At 34.4% G+C, this 20,202-nt stretch overlaps 1 protein-coding gene across 1 annotated transcript in view; it reads left to right on the top strand.

Moving 5' to 3' along the window:
- The window catches only part of NAF1 (nuclear assembly factor 1 ribonucleoprotein), a 40,403-nt gene extending 20,943 nt beyond the window's left edge, over positions 1-19,460 (top strand). Inside the window, exons 4-8 of the mRNA XM_077846543.1 lie at positions 2,818-2,900; positions 8,567-8,727; positions 11,764-11,815; positions 14,656-14,758; positions 18,594-19,460. Of these exons, the coding sequence (XP_077702669.1) occupies positions 2,818-2,900; positions 8,567-8,727; positions 11,764-11,815; positions 14,656-14,758; positions 18,594-19,057 (863 nt within the window). The 3' untranslated portion in view covers positions 19,058-19,460. The remainder of the gene's footprint in view (positions 1-2,817; positions 2,901-8,566; positions 8,728-11,763; positions 11,816-14,655; positions 14,759-18,593) is intronic.
- The last annotated feature ends 742 nt before the right edge of the window (positions 19,461-20,202 follow it).

Below are 20,202 nucleotides of genomic sequence, written 5' to 3'. Positions count from 1 at the left end.
ATTTCTCCAGAATTTTCTTTTATTTGGAGTATTTGTTTTTTATTGCTGTTAAGTTTCTTCAAACTTAGTGGCTTTAAACAACACAAATTTATGGTGTTATAGTTCTGTAGGCCAGAAGTCTGATGTGGGTCCCACTGGGCTAAAATCAAGGGGTCCATCAGGGCTGAGTTCCTTTCTAAAGGCTCTAGAAAGGAACTCATTTTCTCCTTTTCTGCTTTAGAGGCTGCCTGTATTCCTTGGCTCATGGCCCCCTTCTTGCATCTTCAAAGTCAGTAATATACCTTCTCCCACCCTTCTCCCTTCATCACATCTCTCCCTGACCAAAGCCTGGAAAGATTATTTACTTTTAAGGACTCCTTAGGAGGGTTGTAATCTGGGATAATCTCCCCATCTCAAGGTCCTTATTCTTAATCATATCTGCAAAATGCCCCCCCCCCCCTTTTAATGTAAGATAACATATTTATACGTTCAGGGTTTAGAGTTTTGGGTGTTTTGGGCAAGGGGGACATTGTTCTACCTACTGTCCTTGATTTTTATTTTAGAAACATGTAAATTAGAAAGTTCTGTCATTTAATGTCATGAAATATAAAGCTATTGGTTAGAAAAGAACTAGATATTATAGATTTCTTTTAGCCGCAGGATGTGAGGTAAGTATACTAAAGCCCTTGAAGTTAATGTAGTTACCATTAGCTCTCATACCAAGATCCATCTGAAAGTAGAACTCAGAGTTGACAAAGTCAAAGGATATTTGAACTGGATAAAAGACCTAGATTGTCCACCAGCCCCCTTAGTTTACAGGACTTAAGGGACCCAGAAAAACCTAACTCATTTGCCCTTATGCTCAGTTGTATAATGGGTCAGTGGTAGTCCAGAAATTGACTTATGACCTTTTTCTAACATTGTCCATTCCAATATTTTAAAAGGTTTGTAATTACGTAATTTTGTACTTCTGCAATTCATTAATCAAAATTTTGATTAAAGTGAAACTTTCTTTTAATAAAAATCATGATTATTAAAACTAATTCTTGAGTCATTACATTTACTGGTTTTTGAGTTATCTTATGGCATTTAATAATATGCATAAGTAAGTCAAATAAGTAATAACTTGATTACATAGTGAGTTGAGCATTTATTAGACTTGATGCATATAGAAAAAGGTTGTAATGTTTCTCAAGAAAAAAATATGAAATATATGATGTGCAAGGAATAATGCTTTTTAAAGATACTGGTTTCACTAGCATGCCCTAATAGACTAACAAAATTCTCAAGCTGTTGGGAATAAAGATTGACTCAAAATCAGCACATGCTACCCTGTTTTGAGAGCGGAAAATATTGAACGTGATTTGGAGCAAATTACAAAAGAGAAAATATAATAAGTTTTAGTACATGAAGCAAAAAATATGTGAATTCAGATAAGAGCCTAAGGAGAAAAAGACAGGATTTGGCTTTGTACTCTGCAGTTATTCTACAATGCTGGCTTGTTTTTCTTTCTCTCCCTTTATTTACTTTGGAAAATGCAAGAGGCTATTTAGATCTTATCCACCTGGGTAGAAGTAGACAGATTTCAGGAAATTAAGGATCTTATACTGGTACATATTTTGGCTATTGATAGCCTTGGAGATTTTTATCAGCATACGGTACAAACTTTAGGTTTATTTGTACCCAACTACCTGCAACTGCCACCTAGAAGGAAACACGGTCAGAAGTCATGTTGTTAAAGGAAGAGGATTGGAACTAGGGATCCAGGTTACTCTAGGTTCTGGGGATGCCTTCGTCTGAAATTGGCCATGTGATAATATTAAACCCTTAAATCCTGTTTTTTTGTTTTATCTTTCTATGAAATGAGGGTATTGGATTAGGTGATCTTTTATTTTCATGTAATTTGATTCTTGGGGAGGGGATTAAGGTGGAGAAATGATTGAAAATGCTGTGAGTGCTCACTGTCACCATCAGTCCTTACTCATCATCTATTCAAGAAACAGACCTAATGCAAAAACTGTTGATCTGTGCTCTTTTACTCCATATATGTTTAGAACTTAGAAGCACTGTTATAAATAATTGAATACAGTTGGAATTTTGTAAATGAATTTTAATAACCTGAACGTATTTCATTTCTCAAGTGGACATGCCATTATCTGTATAATGTGGCAAAGTATGCTTACATGTTGCTCTAATTTTCTAAGAGCCTATTGTTTGCTTTTTTTCTCTTTGCTCTGGTAGCTTGGTTGTTTAACATTTGTGGCACTTACAGGAATTGGAGATTATATGATAGACTAGTGGGATAATGCTTTTGCTTTTTGAGAAGGAGAATGATAAAAATTACTGTGAGTTCCATTATTCTGCATCTGTTCAGAGGAAGATGCTTTTGGGAAGTCTTTAGCTTTTTCATTGATCAGTGAGTACTCAGTGCTTTGTAGAAAGAATTTCTAGAGTGAGAAAGAAGACTAATTTTTCCTAAAACAGGAGTTTTGTGACTAAATGTGATTATACTTTGAGTAAAAATTGCTTGGGAAAATGTACATAACTTGTTTTATTAACTTCTTAGTGGATGATACCAATTTTCTGTGAGAATTTTTACTTTAGTTTTTTTTTTCTTAGAATTGTAGCTTTTTGTTTTAAATTAAAATATGTAGAATCTATTTCCGTGTGCCACTTGATAATAGACTGTTCTTTTAAGAGTAGTTATGAGGTATATTAGCTCACCTTAAATTTCATTTTAAATTTTGTTGAAGTTAAAGGCTAAATTAAATTCTCACTTAAATTTTACATTATCTTGTGATTAAATCTTGAAATAATCTCCTTTGTTTCATTTTTCAGTAATAATTGAATCTATGACTAACTTACCTCCAGTTAATGAGGAGACTGTAATTTTTAAAAGTGATCGGCAGGCAGCAGGAAAGGTTTGTAAAAAAAATTCAAATCTTACAATTATTTCTGTTTCTTTGTTGATTGGTTTTTCTGACTTTATCTGTCTTAAAAAGAATTTGTTAATTTTAGTAGATGAGCAGTATAGAGCTCTGAGTTTTATTTTTTTATTTTTATTTTTTGAGTTTTATTTTATTCTTGATTTTTTTCAATACTTCATGCCATTTTTTCCTGTTTGTCAGGTACTCTGTGAGGCGGTGGGTCTGCATATTGAATACCTCCAGGTACCCAAAGTTGAGGGCAGGAAACTTTCTACAGTAAGAGTTCTTACTGTAAGAGTTCTTAACTCTTTTGGTTTGTGAGTCCCTTTGAGTGGTGGCTCTTAAAACTTTTTAAACTTTGGCTTCCTCAGGTAGAATATTAAGAGTGGAAAGAAGAAACAGGGGAAAAAGATTTCAGCAATAGCTACAGTGTCTCTGTAAGCACATTCTAGGGAATTATGAGTCTGTGTACTTTAGCACTTGCCATAAAGTCAAATCCCTTATAACATTTTTCAAATGGAACACTCTGCATGTCCATCTTTAATATGGGAGACTATACATTTTACCCAGTAAATAGGCAATGCTGAGAGTCAGCAGAGAATGTAAAATCTCTAAGATCAAGAATATAAATACTAACCAAGTGTTCCTTTTTTTGGGTAGACGGGTAGTTTATTCACCTCAGCATTCTCCACTCTAGAAAGTACAGTGCTTTGTAAATTATAAATGCTAAGTAAATGTGTACTGTGTTGAAAACAAATAAAAATAAGAAAACAAGAAACCAGCTGTTATCTTTGGGGAAGTCCCTTTTGGGGTTTAGTTTTTCCCAGATAATCTACCAACAGTTGGCTTCCTTTTTGTTCTAGGAGATACAATTAATTTACACCTGATCAGAAAAAAACATATCTTTTTAATTATATTATTGGGTCATTTATATATTTTCCGTTTTATCTGCTATTTCCTACTGTCCCATTCACACATATTAGAAAGAGATCAGGTTTTTATCAGGGTCCTGCCTACCTTGTACTACCTACATATGTTTGGTTTTGTTTTTTTTTTTTGTTTTTTTTTTGTTTTTTTTAGATCAACAAGCTAATTAAAGAGAAATGAGTGATTTAGGATTGCAAAGCAATCAGTGACAGAATTAGTTGGAGCCCAGAGCTGATACATCTTGGCAATTCTTGAGAAAGTTGGTGAGAGGAAAAAAAGACTTTAATGCCTAAAGGATGATGCTGTACTTTTTTCCCTTTCAAATACCAGGGCTCAGTCCTTTTGTTTCAAGTATCGGTTCTGCTGGTGCCTGTGTTAAGTGGTTAGAGATTCACTGGGGGCTTAACCTCAGAGAAGGTGGAGAGAGAAAAGGAATAGTAAACGAGTCAGTGACTGCCTTGAGTAGCTCTCCATGCCCATCGGTATGTGTACTTCTTTAGGAGAAACCAGTATTCTGCTGTGGTACAAAGACCAAGCATTTCTCACTGTCCTCCAGGAAGTAGTAGAAGAAGAGAAGGGAAAAGAGGGAATGGAAACTTCTTTCTTGATTTTCTGGATGAGTTGAAACTGATTATTTCCATGATTCCTTTTATTTATGATTTTCATGACAGTTGCCTTTTTCTTTAAGTAGCTAGCTTAGACGATTTTAATTTCAAAGTACCCAACACTTTGCTAATTAAAAACCTCTAAATTCACATTTCTTATATCTTGATCAGATACATTTGAATTTTTAGTTCTATAATTGTGGCTAATGTTAATATTCAGCTCTTTTGTCATTTGACATTGAAACTAGTCAGATAAAAATGTAACATTTATGCCTCTAACTTTAGTTATGTGACATAAGTCTAGAGAAAAAAATTAAATCAATTTCTCCATTTTACATAGAGAGCTTTGTATATTCAAGAAGTGACAAGCCTTTAAAAAATGTTTGCTTATAAATCTAAATGCCTTGATGTGATTCCCCCAAAATAATGGTATAGGCTGGGGTGGGTAGAGTTGGGATTATTAGTTGAACCAGTGACCAGAAAATGAAATTGAATCTGTTTTAGATCTTATCTGTATACTAAATTAGTTTTATCTTCAATGTCAAACCTTTGCACATCCTTTTCTTTTCCCTCTACTCTTGAACATAAAGAGACACAGTGATAAATATTCTGTATGTCTTAATTCATTGATGCTTAAGCAAGTGGAATTTTCCGCATTTACTCAAAAATCATAAAATCTTAAAAGGGAATAAAATGGAGTTTCCCACCTAGTCTGTCTGCCTGATGCATTTTCCTTCCACCTTCCTCCCCCTTCCCCACTGATCTAAGGGAGGTGTCCTTGGATTTGTGTTCTACCCTTTGCCCTTTAATCCTAGGAATGATTAGTTACTCTTGGTAAATGATGAATGAAGTTTTATTTTTAATATTTAGGTCTTTATCAGGGGATTAAAAATTGACCAACCTGTGCAATTTATTATCCCTGTACAAGATGAATTACTTATTTGTTTTGCCTTTACTTTTCATTATTTGTTAGAGTTGGGAAGGAATTTTTACTGATTTTTTTAAAAGAATATATTACAATCTTGATTGGTAGTATGTGCTGAATTTATGAAAGTCTCTGTATTATTTTGATACAGTGTTTATTTTTCCTCCCTCAGCAACTTATGAAGTAGTAGTAACACAGTGATTAGTGTAAAGCGATTGATAAGAGAGAATTCTGGATGGCTGTGGGGGCTCATTTCCCCCTTTTCCCTTTTGGTACCTTAGCCAGAAGCTGGCCCAGCTGGAACCAGCTAAGGCCTTTGGCAGGTGGCATTCTTAGAAGGCTGTTCTCAGAGCAGCAGTATGCAGATCTCGGCTCTCCATTTGCAGTCTTCCAGCATTATCCCTGGGCCTGTTTGATCTGTTTCCTTTTACCTGTAGAAATGAGGATTACCTGATCCCTCTTAGGCTAAGCAAGAAATATGTAATGTGTGTGTGGCGAGGGGAGTGTGCAGCTTCTCTCTCTCGGAGTGCTTTGTGCAGGTGTAGCCCTCTGACTGTGGCAGGCCCCCAGCCACTACAAGTTGTGCCATGCAGCTTACGGAACATCTAAGCCTGGACTATGCTGTGGCATGAGAATTTGGGGGAATGAATTTACTGCTCTTCTTGTCAGGTTTTTTTTCCTAACAGTCCTTATGCTACATCTGTATGACATGGTAGTGGTATGGTAAGTATAAAACATAAGTTGGATTAAGTATTCATGACAATTTCTATGGAATATATACTTTTATTTAAAGTGTAAGGAAAGCTTCTTGCCTACCTTAAAGTAAATATCTTAGAGACATTATAATCCTAAGTTTTGTTTCTCACACTGCTGTCCTCAGCCACTCCTTCCTTTCCGTTTATCTGTTGTCAGGTAGTTTGGAACTTGCAGGATCCTCAGAGGCAGGCCTGAAGAGTGAGCTGGGATGCAGGGTTTGAGGAAACTAGGAGATGAAAGGGGCTGGCCTGAGCCCTACTTTGAGGTTGCTCTTTAGAGTTTATTTAACTCTCAGGTATTAGCCAGTCTAAAATCTATACTTCGTAATTGATAGTAGTTTAGAATATTGTTAAACCTTTTTTTCCTATATCTCTGGATTAGCTAAATTGCTTATGTCAACTCGGTCAAGTATTCCATGGCTCTTGGAGGTAGGAGCATAAATACCTCACCATTTTGATGTAAGCTACGTATGCATTCTTTAAAGTAGCTTCCTGTTACCTGGTGTTATTTTACTTAAAACCTTATAATGATTTTATCATAGGTATGGCTCATAAACACTTGAGATCTTAAGAATAGTTAACTAAGTACACTTTGATTTTATTCAAGCATTTTGTATGTCACTTAGCTTTTTTGTTCAAACCAGTCCCTGTGTAAACCTGAAGCTGTACAGGCATTTCTTTAGTGAAATCATTTCTCAGGAAATGGAATTCTTTTGTCCATGAAACCAATCCGAGGGAAAAACAGCTTTATGTATCAGGTTGCAAACAATGACTATTATAATACCTTTATGGGAAATTTTTCTAAACATATTTCCTATCCTCGTCCAAACTTGAAGAATCAGATCTGTCTATATTTATCAAAGGAGTTCAAAAAAAAAAGAAAGGTTTTTAACACTTTTTAATAAATGACAAGACAGTCTATTACTGTATGTAATGTGAGCCAGTAAGAGTTGTGCTGCAGTATTTCCCTCTGTCCTTTGCTGTTCTGGTTGGAAGAGGTCTACTCTTTGTATCTAAATCCTTTCAAAGTAAATTTGCTATTTTCTTTAAAATTAAAAAAGAAGTTACATTTTTAATGCTATTAGTGTTACTTCAGAATATGTTGGCATTTTAATTGTATTGAATACCTCTAGTTATTTGGGGGTATTCATGTCTTCAGAATATTGGTACCCTGATGGGTGAGCTGTTTTATTGCCTCCCTGAAAATTGGTAAACTGTCAAATGGTATAAAAAATAAAATGAGAATATTTACTCTCAAAAATGAAGATCTGAGAACGTACTAAAACAGTGCTTTTGGTTTAAAACTTTCAGTGCAGTTGGTTTAAAGTGGTCCACGCGATTTGGAAAGTTATGTAGTAATTTATATCCAGTTTTAATAATCATACTCTTGGCTCCAATAATTCCCCCTTACAAATGAATTTTTGAAAAACCTAAAGTACAGAAATTTACATTTAGAAGGATGTTCTTCATGGCACCATTTATCATGTTATACAAATTGTAAGCTCCCTAAGTGTCCTGTTAAGACTAGTTAAATCATGCCAGATCTATAAAGGAGTGTAATATAGCTACCGAAATTACACTGCAAATAATATTTATAATGTGGAAAAACTTAATGCAACTTTCGGTTTTAAAAGCGGACAGTATACAAAACTGCAATGTGATCTCAAAAGAAAAAAATTATTAGTAGAAAAAGGACTAGAAAAGTTGACACTGACATTGGTGATGGTCTAGTTTCTATGACATACACCTATTATCAGAAACATTTTTTTTTTTAATTTGGGTATTTTGAGAACATTTTGAAAACAAGAGATTTCCTTTAATTATTCATAAAACATTTTCAGAAATAAAATACGTTTACACTAAAAGCAGTTCCTTTACATAAAAGTTAAAGGCTGTATAAGCTTCTTTGGTTTTGGAGAAATAAGCAACTTCAAGTTCAAATCTACTTTTTCTAGGTTTTGAATTAGAAACAGTTGTAGTTTAATTTTATCAAAATGTTAACCACTGTATGGAAACAGCAGAAATGATTGAATACCCATTAAAGCAGAAGCTTGCTTTTGAATTGTGTTGTAAGATTCCAAGTGACAACATTTTATTTCTCACATTATAATTCTTTTCTTCATACTTGACAACTTAAATGAGGAATAATAAAAAAAAATTCATTATTTGTATCTAGTTGGTATACCACCAAGATGATTTGAATTTAGCAAGGAACAAACTTGTTAACTTGTTTTAAATTCATAAGGAAGGAAATCTGGAATGAGTTGGTATAATCAAGACATGAGGACTTTGTGAGTAGGCAAAAGTAACTTAAATATAAATACAGTTTTATTGCTATGACATGTCAAAATTACCTTGTAACAATTATTGGTTTTAAGAAATAATACTAATTTTTTGAGTTATTATTTTACATATTAAGGAGGTCTTTACGTTTCTTCTATTTTATAGATATTTGAGATATTTGGACCTGTTGCACATCCATTTTATGTGTTACGGTTTAATTCTTCAGAGCACATTGAGAGTAAAGGTATTAAAATAAAGGACACTATGTATTTTGCTCCATCAATGAAAGACTTCACCCAATACATATTCACAGAAAAACTTAAACAGTAAGTATATTACTGATAATGCTAGTTGTTGTCTGCTTATCTAATATTTATATTTTAGGAATAAATTTCAGTGAAGGTAGTTTCTTGTTAAATATCTGTGTTCCAAAGCGTTCATTCATTTTCCTAATAACATCTCTGAAAGCAACAATCTGTTAGATTTTACACGTAGAGATGATTTATATCTTTTACCCAAAATGAAATAATCAACTACTAAGACTACATATGGGCCATATAAAGTTTCTGATTCTAGTTCATATTTTTTTCCATTACATACCTTTTTTTTTAATAGACATGCTACTTCAGCATTAGTATTACCACTTAAATAGAATTCTTTTCCATTTTAAATAAAACTATTCCTTAGAACATTATAGGCTTACCTATTTAATAAGACTTCATAATTCTCCAGAAAAAAAGAAAATGAGTAAATTTCAGGTGGCTTTTTTTTTTTTAATATTTATTTATTCATGAGAGACACACAGAGAGAGGCAGAGAGAGAAGCAGGCTCCATGTGGGGAGCCTGATACGGGACTCAATCCTGGGACTCCAGGATCACTCCCTGGGGCGAAGGCAAGGGCTAAACCACTGAGCCACCCAGGGATCCCCTCAGGTTGCTTATCAATTGTAGATTTACAGAAGAGACAGCAAAAATGTGTCCCTAAAAAATTGTGTATTAGGTTGATAAACAGGGTTGATTTAACCAACAAACTACTGCTTTCCCTTTTGTGGATGCTAAATGATGCCTTTGGCATGTGGGTAGTAACATTCCTCCATGTTTATGCAACTCATTAATTGTGCATTTTCCATGTGTTATTTGTGTTGCCAAGTGTTAGCTGTAGAGCTGCTTATATAACAGTTGAACTTGTTATTATAATCATATAATTTATTTATAGTAAATGAGTAATATTTAGTTCAAGTAGAATAATTTTTTCAGGAAAGAAAAAACAGTTAAATGTTTTGGAAAGATGTAATGAGTATGAGCCACTAAAAATATTGTAAAATTAGGAGTGGAAGAAACACTGCAAAGGATTGGGGGTGGGGTGGGGATCTTAAATCCAAAAAGACTTTGTACTCAGTTTGGCACACAAGTCCCTTTTAGGTCTAAGCTCTCTTTGATGGGAAACTTGAAGTGTAGTTGAAGCGTTAGGAATGTGGTTTTTGCAGAACATAGAAGGGAACTTGAGTCCGTGAGTGGCCTTAGTGCTGCCTCAGTACTAGTCCCTGTTGCATGGCGTAAAGCCTCTAAAGCACATATTAAATCCAGTCTCTGAATGTCATTTATCATAATTCATCAAACCCATGTTTAAGAATCCACATACTCCTGAGGAACATTTTGCCTAAGTCGTTCTTTGTGTCGGTAAGGTTGATTTTTCCAAACAGCTGCTGAAAAGAAAGGTGGCTTATATAGAAAAGTCACGTTTTATCATCATGCCTTAGACAGCGTTTCCTTCTGCTTTTGACATTGATGTTGCTCTGGATGTCCCTTTTTTAGGCGTTTAACAAGTAAAATATTTTAGCTTTAAAAAGATAAACCTAAAAAAGCTTCTCTGAAGATATTTATTAAATAGATGTTAAACAAAAGAAGTCTTCTTGATTTGCAAGAATAAGAATTTTTTCCTAGACAGAAACAATAAACTGAAGAATTGGGAAATTAGGTCCACCTGGCAGACTCCCCACCCGACAAGATGATCAAGTTTACATCTGCATGGGAACTCGGGGAGGACCTTGCCTTTGAGGTAGAGAAGTTTTCCTCCTCTCTAGTTCAGCCACCCCAGTAAGCCTGTGTTAACTCTAGCTTCCCATGCACTTACTCTCTTGTTAAAAGTGCTTTTTGAGATGTGGCTTGATCTCTTCTTTAGTAGGTTTTGATTTTCTCTGGTAAATGCACTGATGGGGAACTTCCTCTTTTTACGTCCTTAAACCCCACCCCTGCTAAGGACACCATAGGCCAGAGGGTGGCACGTCTATGCACAAGGGAGTCCTGGGGCTATGTTACATGCACAGGCGTGAACTGATAATTAGTGAGTAAAAGCTTTTTCTTTTTAAGTGGTAGAAAAATCTTTGGTAATGCCTCATATGGTGTCAGAGTTCTGGATCAGACTTAATGATTTTCATATTTTGCCAGCCCACTGACATCTGTACACTGATTTTTATGGATTGTGGATTAGTGTATTAATGATTTTAATGAATTAGTTCCCGAGAATCTCATTTTTGAGATCTGTATTAAAGCAGAGAGGACAACGTCTAATATTTTGTAATATTTTAATTAATTGAATAAGAGGTATTGTCAAACTTACAAAATCAAAACGATTAAAGAGATCAAGATGAGCTTCAGAAATCCTAGTCATACTTGATAATACATGTACTTTTGTTGGTCATAGAGTATAAAACTTCCCACTAAAAGTAGTTAGTGCATGTGATTTTACTGCCCTCCAGACTCTTCAAAATTCTTTCTCATTAGCAAATGAGATAGCTGTTATTCTGCCCACTCTGCTCGGAGAACTACTGTTGGACTAAGCTCCGGTTACCCATGGAATATTGTTGATATCCCGCAGGCAAGTAGAGGAAGAAGAATTTCATGTTGTTACCTCTACCCTTAAATCTGCAAAATCTTAAGGGGAATGTCTCATGGTCATCTTGTACCCTTAGCACCTGGAACAGTGGCTGACGTATAATCAGTGTAGAATAAGCATTTGTTGGAGTGAGCTTTATACAGTCGAAGTCGTAGCACCTGGAGATGCTTATGAACTGCAGAGCCCCTTTTCCTCTGCACACCATCGCCTCGGCTTCTCCTTCTGATTTCCCCCGGTGCTGATACTTATATGTGTCCAGATCTTGTGTTTTTCTTAGGAGCTTCCCACATCTTCTGAAACAAGGTGAAGAACATTATACGTGATCCTTTATTTTTTGCTCTTACTTCCATGTGTATTACAAAATTAAAGGTTGAGCTCACGTCTTCTACTTCATTATTTTCTGTACTATTAAGTTATAAACACGACTGTTCCGTACTCACTTTCTTCTCACTGTTTTCTCTTTTAGGGATAGGGGATCAGATGCGTCATGGAAGAATGATCAAGAACCACCACCGGAAGTAAGTAAAAGTCTCTACACAGTATTTTAGGAAATAAAGCAGGACTTAATTTTTTTTTTTTTTAAGATTTTATTTATTTATTCATGAGGGACACAGAGAAAGAGGCAGAGACACAGGCAGAGGGAGAAGCAGGCTCCATGCAGGGAGCCCAATGTGGGACTCGATCCCAGGACAGGACTATGCCCTGAGCCAAAGGCAGACGTTCAACCGCTGAATCACCCAGTAGTCCCTTAATTTTTATTTTTAAGATTATTTATTTTTTTTTGAGAAAGAGCATGTGCCCAGAGGGGAGGGCCAGAGGGAAAGGGAGAAGCAGGCTCCCCACTGAGCAGGGAGCCGGGTACGGGGCTCCATCCCAGGATCCTGAGATGATGACCTGAGCTGAAGGCAAACACCAAACTGACTGATCCACTCAGGCACCCCAGGATTTAATTTTTTAAATTCATCTTGACCTTAGGGAGGTCCTTAATGCTACCTGGCAGTCATACTGCCATCTGTGGGAGCCTGTATTCTCCCCCTTTCCCAGTGACTGTTTTATACCCCTCACTAAGAGTTTTTGATTGATCATTTTAGGGGAAAAAAATATTTTCAGTAATATTTCAGTTTATCATTTTCTTGTTTTTCCTTGTTCCTGTTTTTTCTTTTTTTTTTTTTTTTTTCCCTACTGGTAAAGGCAGGATTGTGATTATTTTTAAAAGTTTTATTCTATACTTAGGATATTAACCATATGGGACATGAATACATTTAATGGTGCTTAGAATAAGCTACCTTTCTTTTGGAGGTACACAATTCTTAGAATGTACCTATTTCTCCTATTTTTTTATAACGATAGTCCTAAAAAGAGAATTCTTGATTTTCTTTCTTGATTCCATGTCAGTGTTGGTTTTATGTCCCAAATAGCTTGATACACAGTTTTTCTAGAGATGTGGAATAGTCCAGAATAATCTGTAGGATTATTTAACTTTACATGGAGATGTTTAAGCATTATATTCTTTTTTTTTTTGTTATTAAAATACAGAAAATGCAGCAATGAGTATATCTTTTGAAAATAGTATGAATTCATACAATTTAAAAGAAAAATATAATTACTATAAGTGAGAGTTTTTAAACATACTCAGTAATTCTGATTCCTGATGAATCAGTTTCTTAGTATTGATTGATGATATTTCTTAGTATTCTAAATCCTTCTTGGATTTCTAGAGTTAACTTTGTTCATTTTAAGTGTTCTTAGGCAGTTCTGAAGATTCATGTTAATTTCTAATTTTGCTGGGGCATGTCATGAATCATGTGATGGTAACTTAGAGGGTTACTTAACCAGTGAGTGGTCCTAGTTTAGTATCCACGTTGCCGTGGGATTATGCTTTTCAATTTATGTTATGTACAGCTGTGATTTCTGTTAAGGCTCTGAATCAGGTTCACTTACCATTGTTCATTATGTTCAGGTCATCTTACTCCTGAAGTTATATGTTTTTAAAATATTTGAGAAAATTCACCAAAGTCTTACACCATGTATCTTGTGAAATGAAAACATCCCTATTGTTTTAGTACTAAGCTTTGCAGTTGCAAATTATGGTAACGTTAATTGTTTGTAAAAATCCACGTGATTAGGTTAATTTCAAAATGAAATCCCGGCATGCTTCATGGTGTGTTTTGTTTTTGTATTGTTTTTTGTAGTTGACTGAATGCCCCTTATTTCTGTAGTAAGGGAAAACTCTCAAGATTTTAAATTTTAGTTTATCATGGTGAAATTTTGTAGTATATAATTATTGCCTGACGTTACTCATTGATTATGTATAAGGCATATGCCTTTTTCATTTTGGTATTCATTTCTAGTACATGAATATGTAATTTGTAGTTGAATAAATGTGTTTGAGTGCAAATTTAAATTAATATGTCTACAAGAAATATGTGAATTTTTTTCTGACTTTACGAGGTGATAGCAAAATATTGCCAAACCAGTCTCTAAAATGAACCAATGCCAATTAAAATCCTTTAATATCTCCATCCTGCTCTTAGAACGTGCCTGGTGACTTTCTTCTCCGATTCATCATCCCTGACTTTGCTATATAAGAAGCTTTTGCTTTGCCTTTCAGAACCAATTTCATGCCCCTTTTATACCATGCCTTTGCACATATTCTTGCTCCTTGAAATTTTCCTTTCCTTTATTTTTACTGCTAATTCATCATTCGAGATTTATCTCAAGTTTATCTTCTAAAGATATAAAGATGAAAATAATATCTAAGCCTTTCTCTGCAGTCCAATCTAAATAGCATCCATGGTGATTTTTTTCTTCCTTTACTTTGCTTTATTATTTATAGCTCTTACTATACTTGACGTTATATTATTAAAAGAATTAATACCTATAAAGTGTCTGGCATATAATGGGTACGTATAAGTTTTTGAATGAGTGAAAGATAAAACACTCTTCTATTTTATATTAGATCTAATAATTTGTTATTTGCCTATTCGCAACTATTCCTTTCCTTTACTGATAGCTGATGCTATGATGAATCTTGACCCTTAAGCTTAATTAAAGTCAGTCTTCTAGCTAGGGAAGGTTGTTAAAGATTGGCATTTTAAAGTTACTACCTATCTGGGCACAAAAAGAATTACCTGATACTTTTTAGGGGAAAAAAAAAGCCATGAATACTCTGGCATGTATTAATTCAGAGTCCCATGTGTAGTTAACTCAGATATTACTAAAAAATATTATGTATCAAAAAAAGTAATATTCTTTCAGGGTCAATGTTAAATAATAGGCTTATTCTTCTCACTTCCAAGAATGTACCAATGAATTGGTAAATCCATGTGACATAATTTATATATTTTTCTTCTGCAAGGCCTTAGATTTCAGTGATGATGAAAAGGAAAAAGAAGCCAAGCAGAGGAAAAAATCTCAGATTCAAGGCCGGAAAAAATTCAAGTCTGAATCTAATGAATCAAGTGAGTAAATACAATATATAGTAATTTTTTATCTTCATATACATTTATATAAGTCGATAACTAATAAAATTGAAGTAAACATCTAGGATCTCTTTTTACCTCCTGGCATCCACCTAACATTAGAGGCATTGCACACTGCAAGATGTGGCGGACGAGAATATGAGGAATAGCAACGTTTGTTTTTCAAGATAAGGATATAAAAATGGCTTCTGGGGTAAAACTAATAAGCCTTGTTAGTCATTTGTGCATATAGGCACTTTTTTCTTAAGAAACCTCTTTGCTTCCATGTTTAGAATTCAATGATGCGGTATACTTAATACCTAAATCAAAGTATTTTATAACCTGCATTTCCTTTTATTATACTTTCCTATTTTTCCTTTTTTAAAACTAAACTTTTTGTAGAGTCACATGCAGTTGTAAGAACTAATTGAGATTTTCTTGCAGGTCCATTACCCAATTTCCAGAAATGGTAACATCTTGTAAAACTGTACATTACAATACACAATTAGGATATTGACATTCAGACAATCAAGATCCAGAATATTTTCACCACAGAAAAAGATTCCTCATGTTCCCTTTTTATAGTCACTCTCACTTCCCTCCCTCCCACCTCCTTAACTCTTGGCAATTACTAATCTGTTCTCAATTTCTGTAATATATTTTGTCATCTCAAGAATGATTACGTAAATAGAGCCATACAGTATGTTGTTACCTTTAGGGATTGGCTTTTGATGCTGAGCATAATTTCCCGGAAATTCATCCAGATTGTTTTATGTTTCAAGTTTGTTTCTTTTCATTTAGGAGTGTAGTTTCCCATGGTAAGTTGTTTACCAGTCATGCATTGAAGGACATCTGGGTCATTAACATTTTTTGATTATAGGAATAAAGTTTTTTATGTATTTGTGTACAGGTTTTTGTGTGAACACAACTTTTCATTTCTCTGGGATAAATGTCTACAAGTAATTGCTGGATTATATAGTAGTTAGATTCCCATCACTTAGTGTATGAGTGACTCAGTTTCTCTGTATTCTCCCCAACATTTGGTTTTGCCACTATTTTTTATTTTAGTCATTCTAATAGGTGTGTAATGAATGATATCTAATTGTAATTTTTTTAAAGTTTTTTTATTTATTTATTCATAAGAGATACAGAGGCAAAGACATGGGCAGAGGGAGAAGCAGGCTCCTGCAGGAAGCCCAATGTAGGACTCAGTCCCGGGATCATGACCTGAGCCACAGGCAGACACTCAAGCACTGAGCCACCCAGGCGTCCCTCTCATTGTGATTTTAACTTGCATTTTCCTAACGACTAAGGATTTTGAACATCTTTCCATGTCCTTATTTGCCATCTGTTTATTTTTCTTCAGTGGTATATTTGTTCATGCCTCTTGCCCATTTTCTAATTGTATTTCTGCTCTTTTTGCTCTTGAGTTATTAGAGTTTGTACATAATTTGTTACAGCCTGTAGCTTGTATTTTTATCCTCTCAAGAGAGCCATTTGCAGAAAAAAAGTTTTTAAACTCGATGAAGCCCAATTTATTGTTTTCCTTTTGTGGAGTCTGAGAATTTCTTGTCTAGACCTACATTCTAAAATTTTTCTTCTTTTTTTTCCTAAAAATTTTGAGTTGTTTTAGCTACTCTAGTTTCTTTGCTTTTCCATATGCATTTTATAGTAATAATCTCTATATTGGCAGCAAGTCTTGCTGAGATTTTTTTTTTTTTAATTGCTGGGATTTTAATGGGAATTGTGTTAAATGAGAAAAACAGTTACCTCTTTACTGGTTTGGAAAGAATTGATATATTAACTCTTTTGAATCTTCCATTGCATAATAATGGTATACATCTCTACTAATTTAAATCTTTGGGTTTTTTTTCCAGCAACATGATGTTTAGAATACGAATCCTGTACTTTTTGTTGTTAGTATATACTTAAGTATTTCATTTTCAAATTGTTGTAAATGGTTTTGCATTTTTAATTCCTGTGTCCAAGTGTTTGTTGCCAGAATATAGAAATAAAAATTAATGTTTATTATGTTTAATTTCTATCTCGTGACCTTGCTGAACTCAATAGTTTTTCTACTTAGCCAATAACATCAATTGCAAGTAGAGATGGTATTCTTTTTTGTTGTTGTTCAAACTGTATTGTATTTTTTTTTTTTTTTTGTCTCCCTTTTTACTTTTACTAGCTCTAGCCCCTGGCACTATGTTGAATAAATGTTCTTTGTTCTTGATTATAGGAGGGAAACATTGTTCTTCATCATTAGGTATAATTTAGGTATAGGGTTTTTGTAGTTGTTCTTTATCCTGTTAAGGAAATTTCAGTCTATTCCTATTTCGGGGGGCTTTTAAGAAATTATGGCTGAGCATTAAATTTTGACAGTATTTTTTCTTTTCTTTTTTAATAATTCATTTTTTATTGGTGTTCAATTTGCCAACATACAGAATAACACTCAGTGCTCATCCTGTCAAGTGCCCTCCTCAGTGCCCATCACCCATTCACCCCCACCCCCCCGCCCTCCTCCCCTTCCACCACCCCTAGTTCATTTCCCAGAGTTAGGAGTCTTTATGTTCTGTCTCCCTTTCTGATATTTCATACCCATTTTTTTTTTCTGTACTGATAAGATGACATGATTTTTTTTGTCAGCCTGTTAATGAGGGAGATTACACTGTTTTTAGAATATTGAACCAGCCTTTGCATCCCTGGAATAAACCAGAAGTGGTCATAGGGTACAATTCTTTTTATGTATACTGTTGAATTCTCTTTTCTCTGTCTTTCTCTGATGATTTTCTCTGTTCTGAAACCTAATGTTTTACCGGATATTAATGTAGCTATCCCTTTCTTTTAATGTTTGCATGTTGTATCTTTTGCTATCCTTTTACTTTCTACCTGACTTTATCCTTTGAAATGAGCTTTTTGTCGACATACAGTTGTAGTGTGTTTTTTAATCCACTCTGCCAGTCATTCCCTGTTTTAATGGATATATTTAGACCATTCACATTTAATGTAATTATTGATATGTCAGGGCTTAAGTCTATCTTTTTCTGTTTGTTCTCTCTGGTTTTCATTTCTCTGCCTACTCGTGGGTACTGTAACATATTTTAGAATTCCATTTTGATTTGTCTATAGTGTTTTTGAATGTATCTCTTTGTATAATTTTTTCAGTGGTTGTTCTGGGTAGTATATGTACGTTACTTATCAAAATCTACTGATGTCATTGTTTTGCCAGTTTGTGGGCAGTGTAGAAACCTTACGTCTTAGAAACCTTACCTCTTTGTTTCTTTCTCTAATTTCTAGTATAAATTGCTTTAAATAGTTCATATATACAATTAGAATCACTGTTACCTATTATAATATTTGCTTCAACCATCAAACGTAATTTAGAAAAATCAAATGACGTTTGATTATATTTACTCAAATTTTTGCTATGTTTCAAATTTATTCTCTTGTTTCTTTAGAGAACTTGTAGTTCTATCAGTGTAGGTCTGTGGGAGATAAATTACTAGTTTTTCTTCATTGTAGAATGTCTTTAGTTTCCCTTTTTTCCTGAGGATATTTTTATTTAGTTTAGAAGTCTAGATTGAGTTTTCTTTCAGCACTTGAAAATGTTGTGCCACTACTTCTGTCTCTCGTCGTCTTTGATGAGACATCTATGGTCCTTCCTGATCCTCTGGCCTTTTATAGTCATTTAAAATTGGTATTTGAAGCCTTATGCTCTCTTGGCTACCATAAGGTAATATTGGAAGTTAAAGAAAAGACATTGAAATTTTAGGCAGTGTTTTTTGATGTATTAAAACTAATTTTAATTTTGTTCTTATGCTTTTTTCCTCACTCAAAGGTGAAAATTTTTCAGAAGTACATCAGAATTGGAACGTTCATACTTCTGTTACAGAGCATTCAAAAGGATATCGTAACAGAGAATTCACACGAGGATTTTCCCGGGGTAGATATCCTCGACCTTGCCATGGCACACCTCCATCGCCACGGTTTTATAACTCAGAGCATATGGTGTTTCAGGAGCCTTCAGGATTTCTACCTCAGAGACAAGATAATCCTATCATGCCACAGTATCCCTTTCCTCCTCCAGTGTTTGATGTGCACAATTTTTCACTCCCTCCTCCTCTACCACCACTTCCTCCACCTCCACCACCTGCATCTGTAAACCTGGGTTGGGCTGCACCTAACATGGCACCTCATCCATTAATTCCCTTACCATACTCCATACCCCCACCCCCTCCACCACTGCCTCCACCCCCCTCTTCTGGAGATAACAGTTCTTCTCATTTTGGATCCTACTACTAGGTGAAAGTATGCTAATTTCTGGAGAAATCTGGACTTTTTATATGGAAGGGATTTTTTTTAAAGAAAGTAATTATGGAACTAGATTTTTAACATTGTAAAATACTAAATGATCCTTCAGTTGTAAGTTGATATATATTTGTAACCTTTGTGAAATTGTATCCTTATGAAAATACCACTTTTGTGGAAGAGAGAATCCAACTATGTAATATTTAATTAAAACAATCCATGTTTACCCTATCCCTGCTCAATTAAACAGTGTATATAGGTCTAATAATAGCTCTGGAGCAACTTTTATCATGAGTCAAATATATTAAACACATTGATGTCTTCTTGGTATATCTGAAAACAAGAGGTAGAAGTCCTGTTGAGAGTCTTTAAAATAAACTATTTTTACAAATGTAAACTTGAAAAGTGGTTTTGATTATTAGTGAAATTTACCAGTAAATTCAAATATCCTATTTTTAAAAAATATTTATTTATTTTAGGGAAAATAAGAATGAGTGAATGAGGTAGGGGAGGGGTGGGGAGGAAGAGGAAGTCCCACCCACACTGCACTGAGTGCACAGTCTGACACAGGGCTTGATCCCATGACCCTCAGGTCACAACCCAAGCTAAAACCAAGAGTCAGACATCTAACTGACTGTGCCACCAAGGTGCCCCCCTCCTTTTTTTTTTTAATAAATGAAGGGTACAGAGAAGAAAAGTCTTCAATATTGGTAGAAATTCTGGCTATAATTAAAGTTAACAGTGATTATGCATAAGCAAGCTTTTCATTATGCAGGTTCTAAAACTTAGTCATTGTTCAGCAGACTTTACTATTTAATTAAAGGGACATAGGAATTATTCATAATAAAATGTTATTTATTCACAATAAAGTGTATGTAACCCCATATTAGGACACTGTGTTTTCTATATCTGTTTTCCAGATTCTCACATGCCTGGCACAGATTAGGTGCTTAATAAGTATTTATTGAATGACTGACTCAATTTAGAGCTTTTAATTACCACTAAATGTTATTTGACATCATGAAGTGTAAATGCAAAGAAAATAATGGAATTTTAGAAACAAGAGGCCTTAGACGAAGTTTAAATGAGTCCTCATTTAACAAATAATGAGGAACCTAAGGGTTCCAAGTTACATAATT

This window comes from Canis aureus, chromosome 13 (genome assembly GCF_053574225.1).
Source record: "Canis aureus isolate CA01 chromosome 13, VMU_Caureus_v.1.0, whole genome shotgun sequence".
In the NCBI taxonomy this organism is placed as follows: Eukaryota; Metazoa; Chordata; class Mammalia; order Carnivora; family Canidae; genus Canis; species Canis aureus.
Note: the sequence above shows the minus strand (reverse complement) of the source record. Positions and strands in the feature narration are given on the sequence as shown.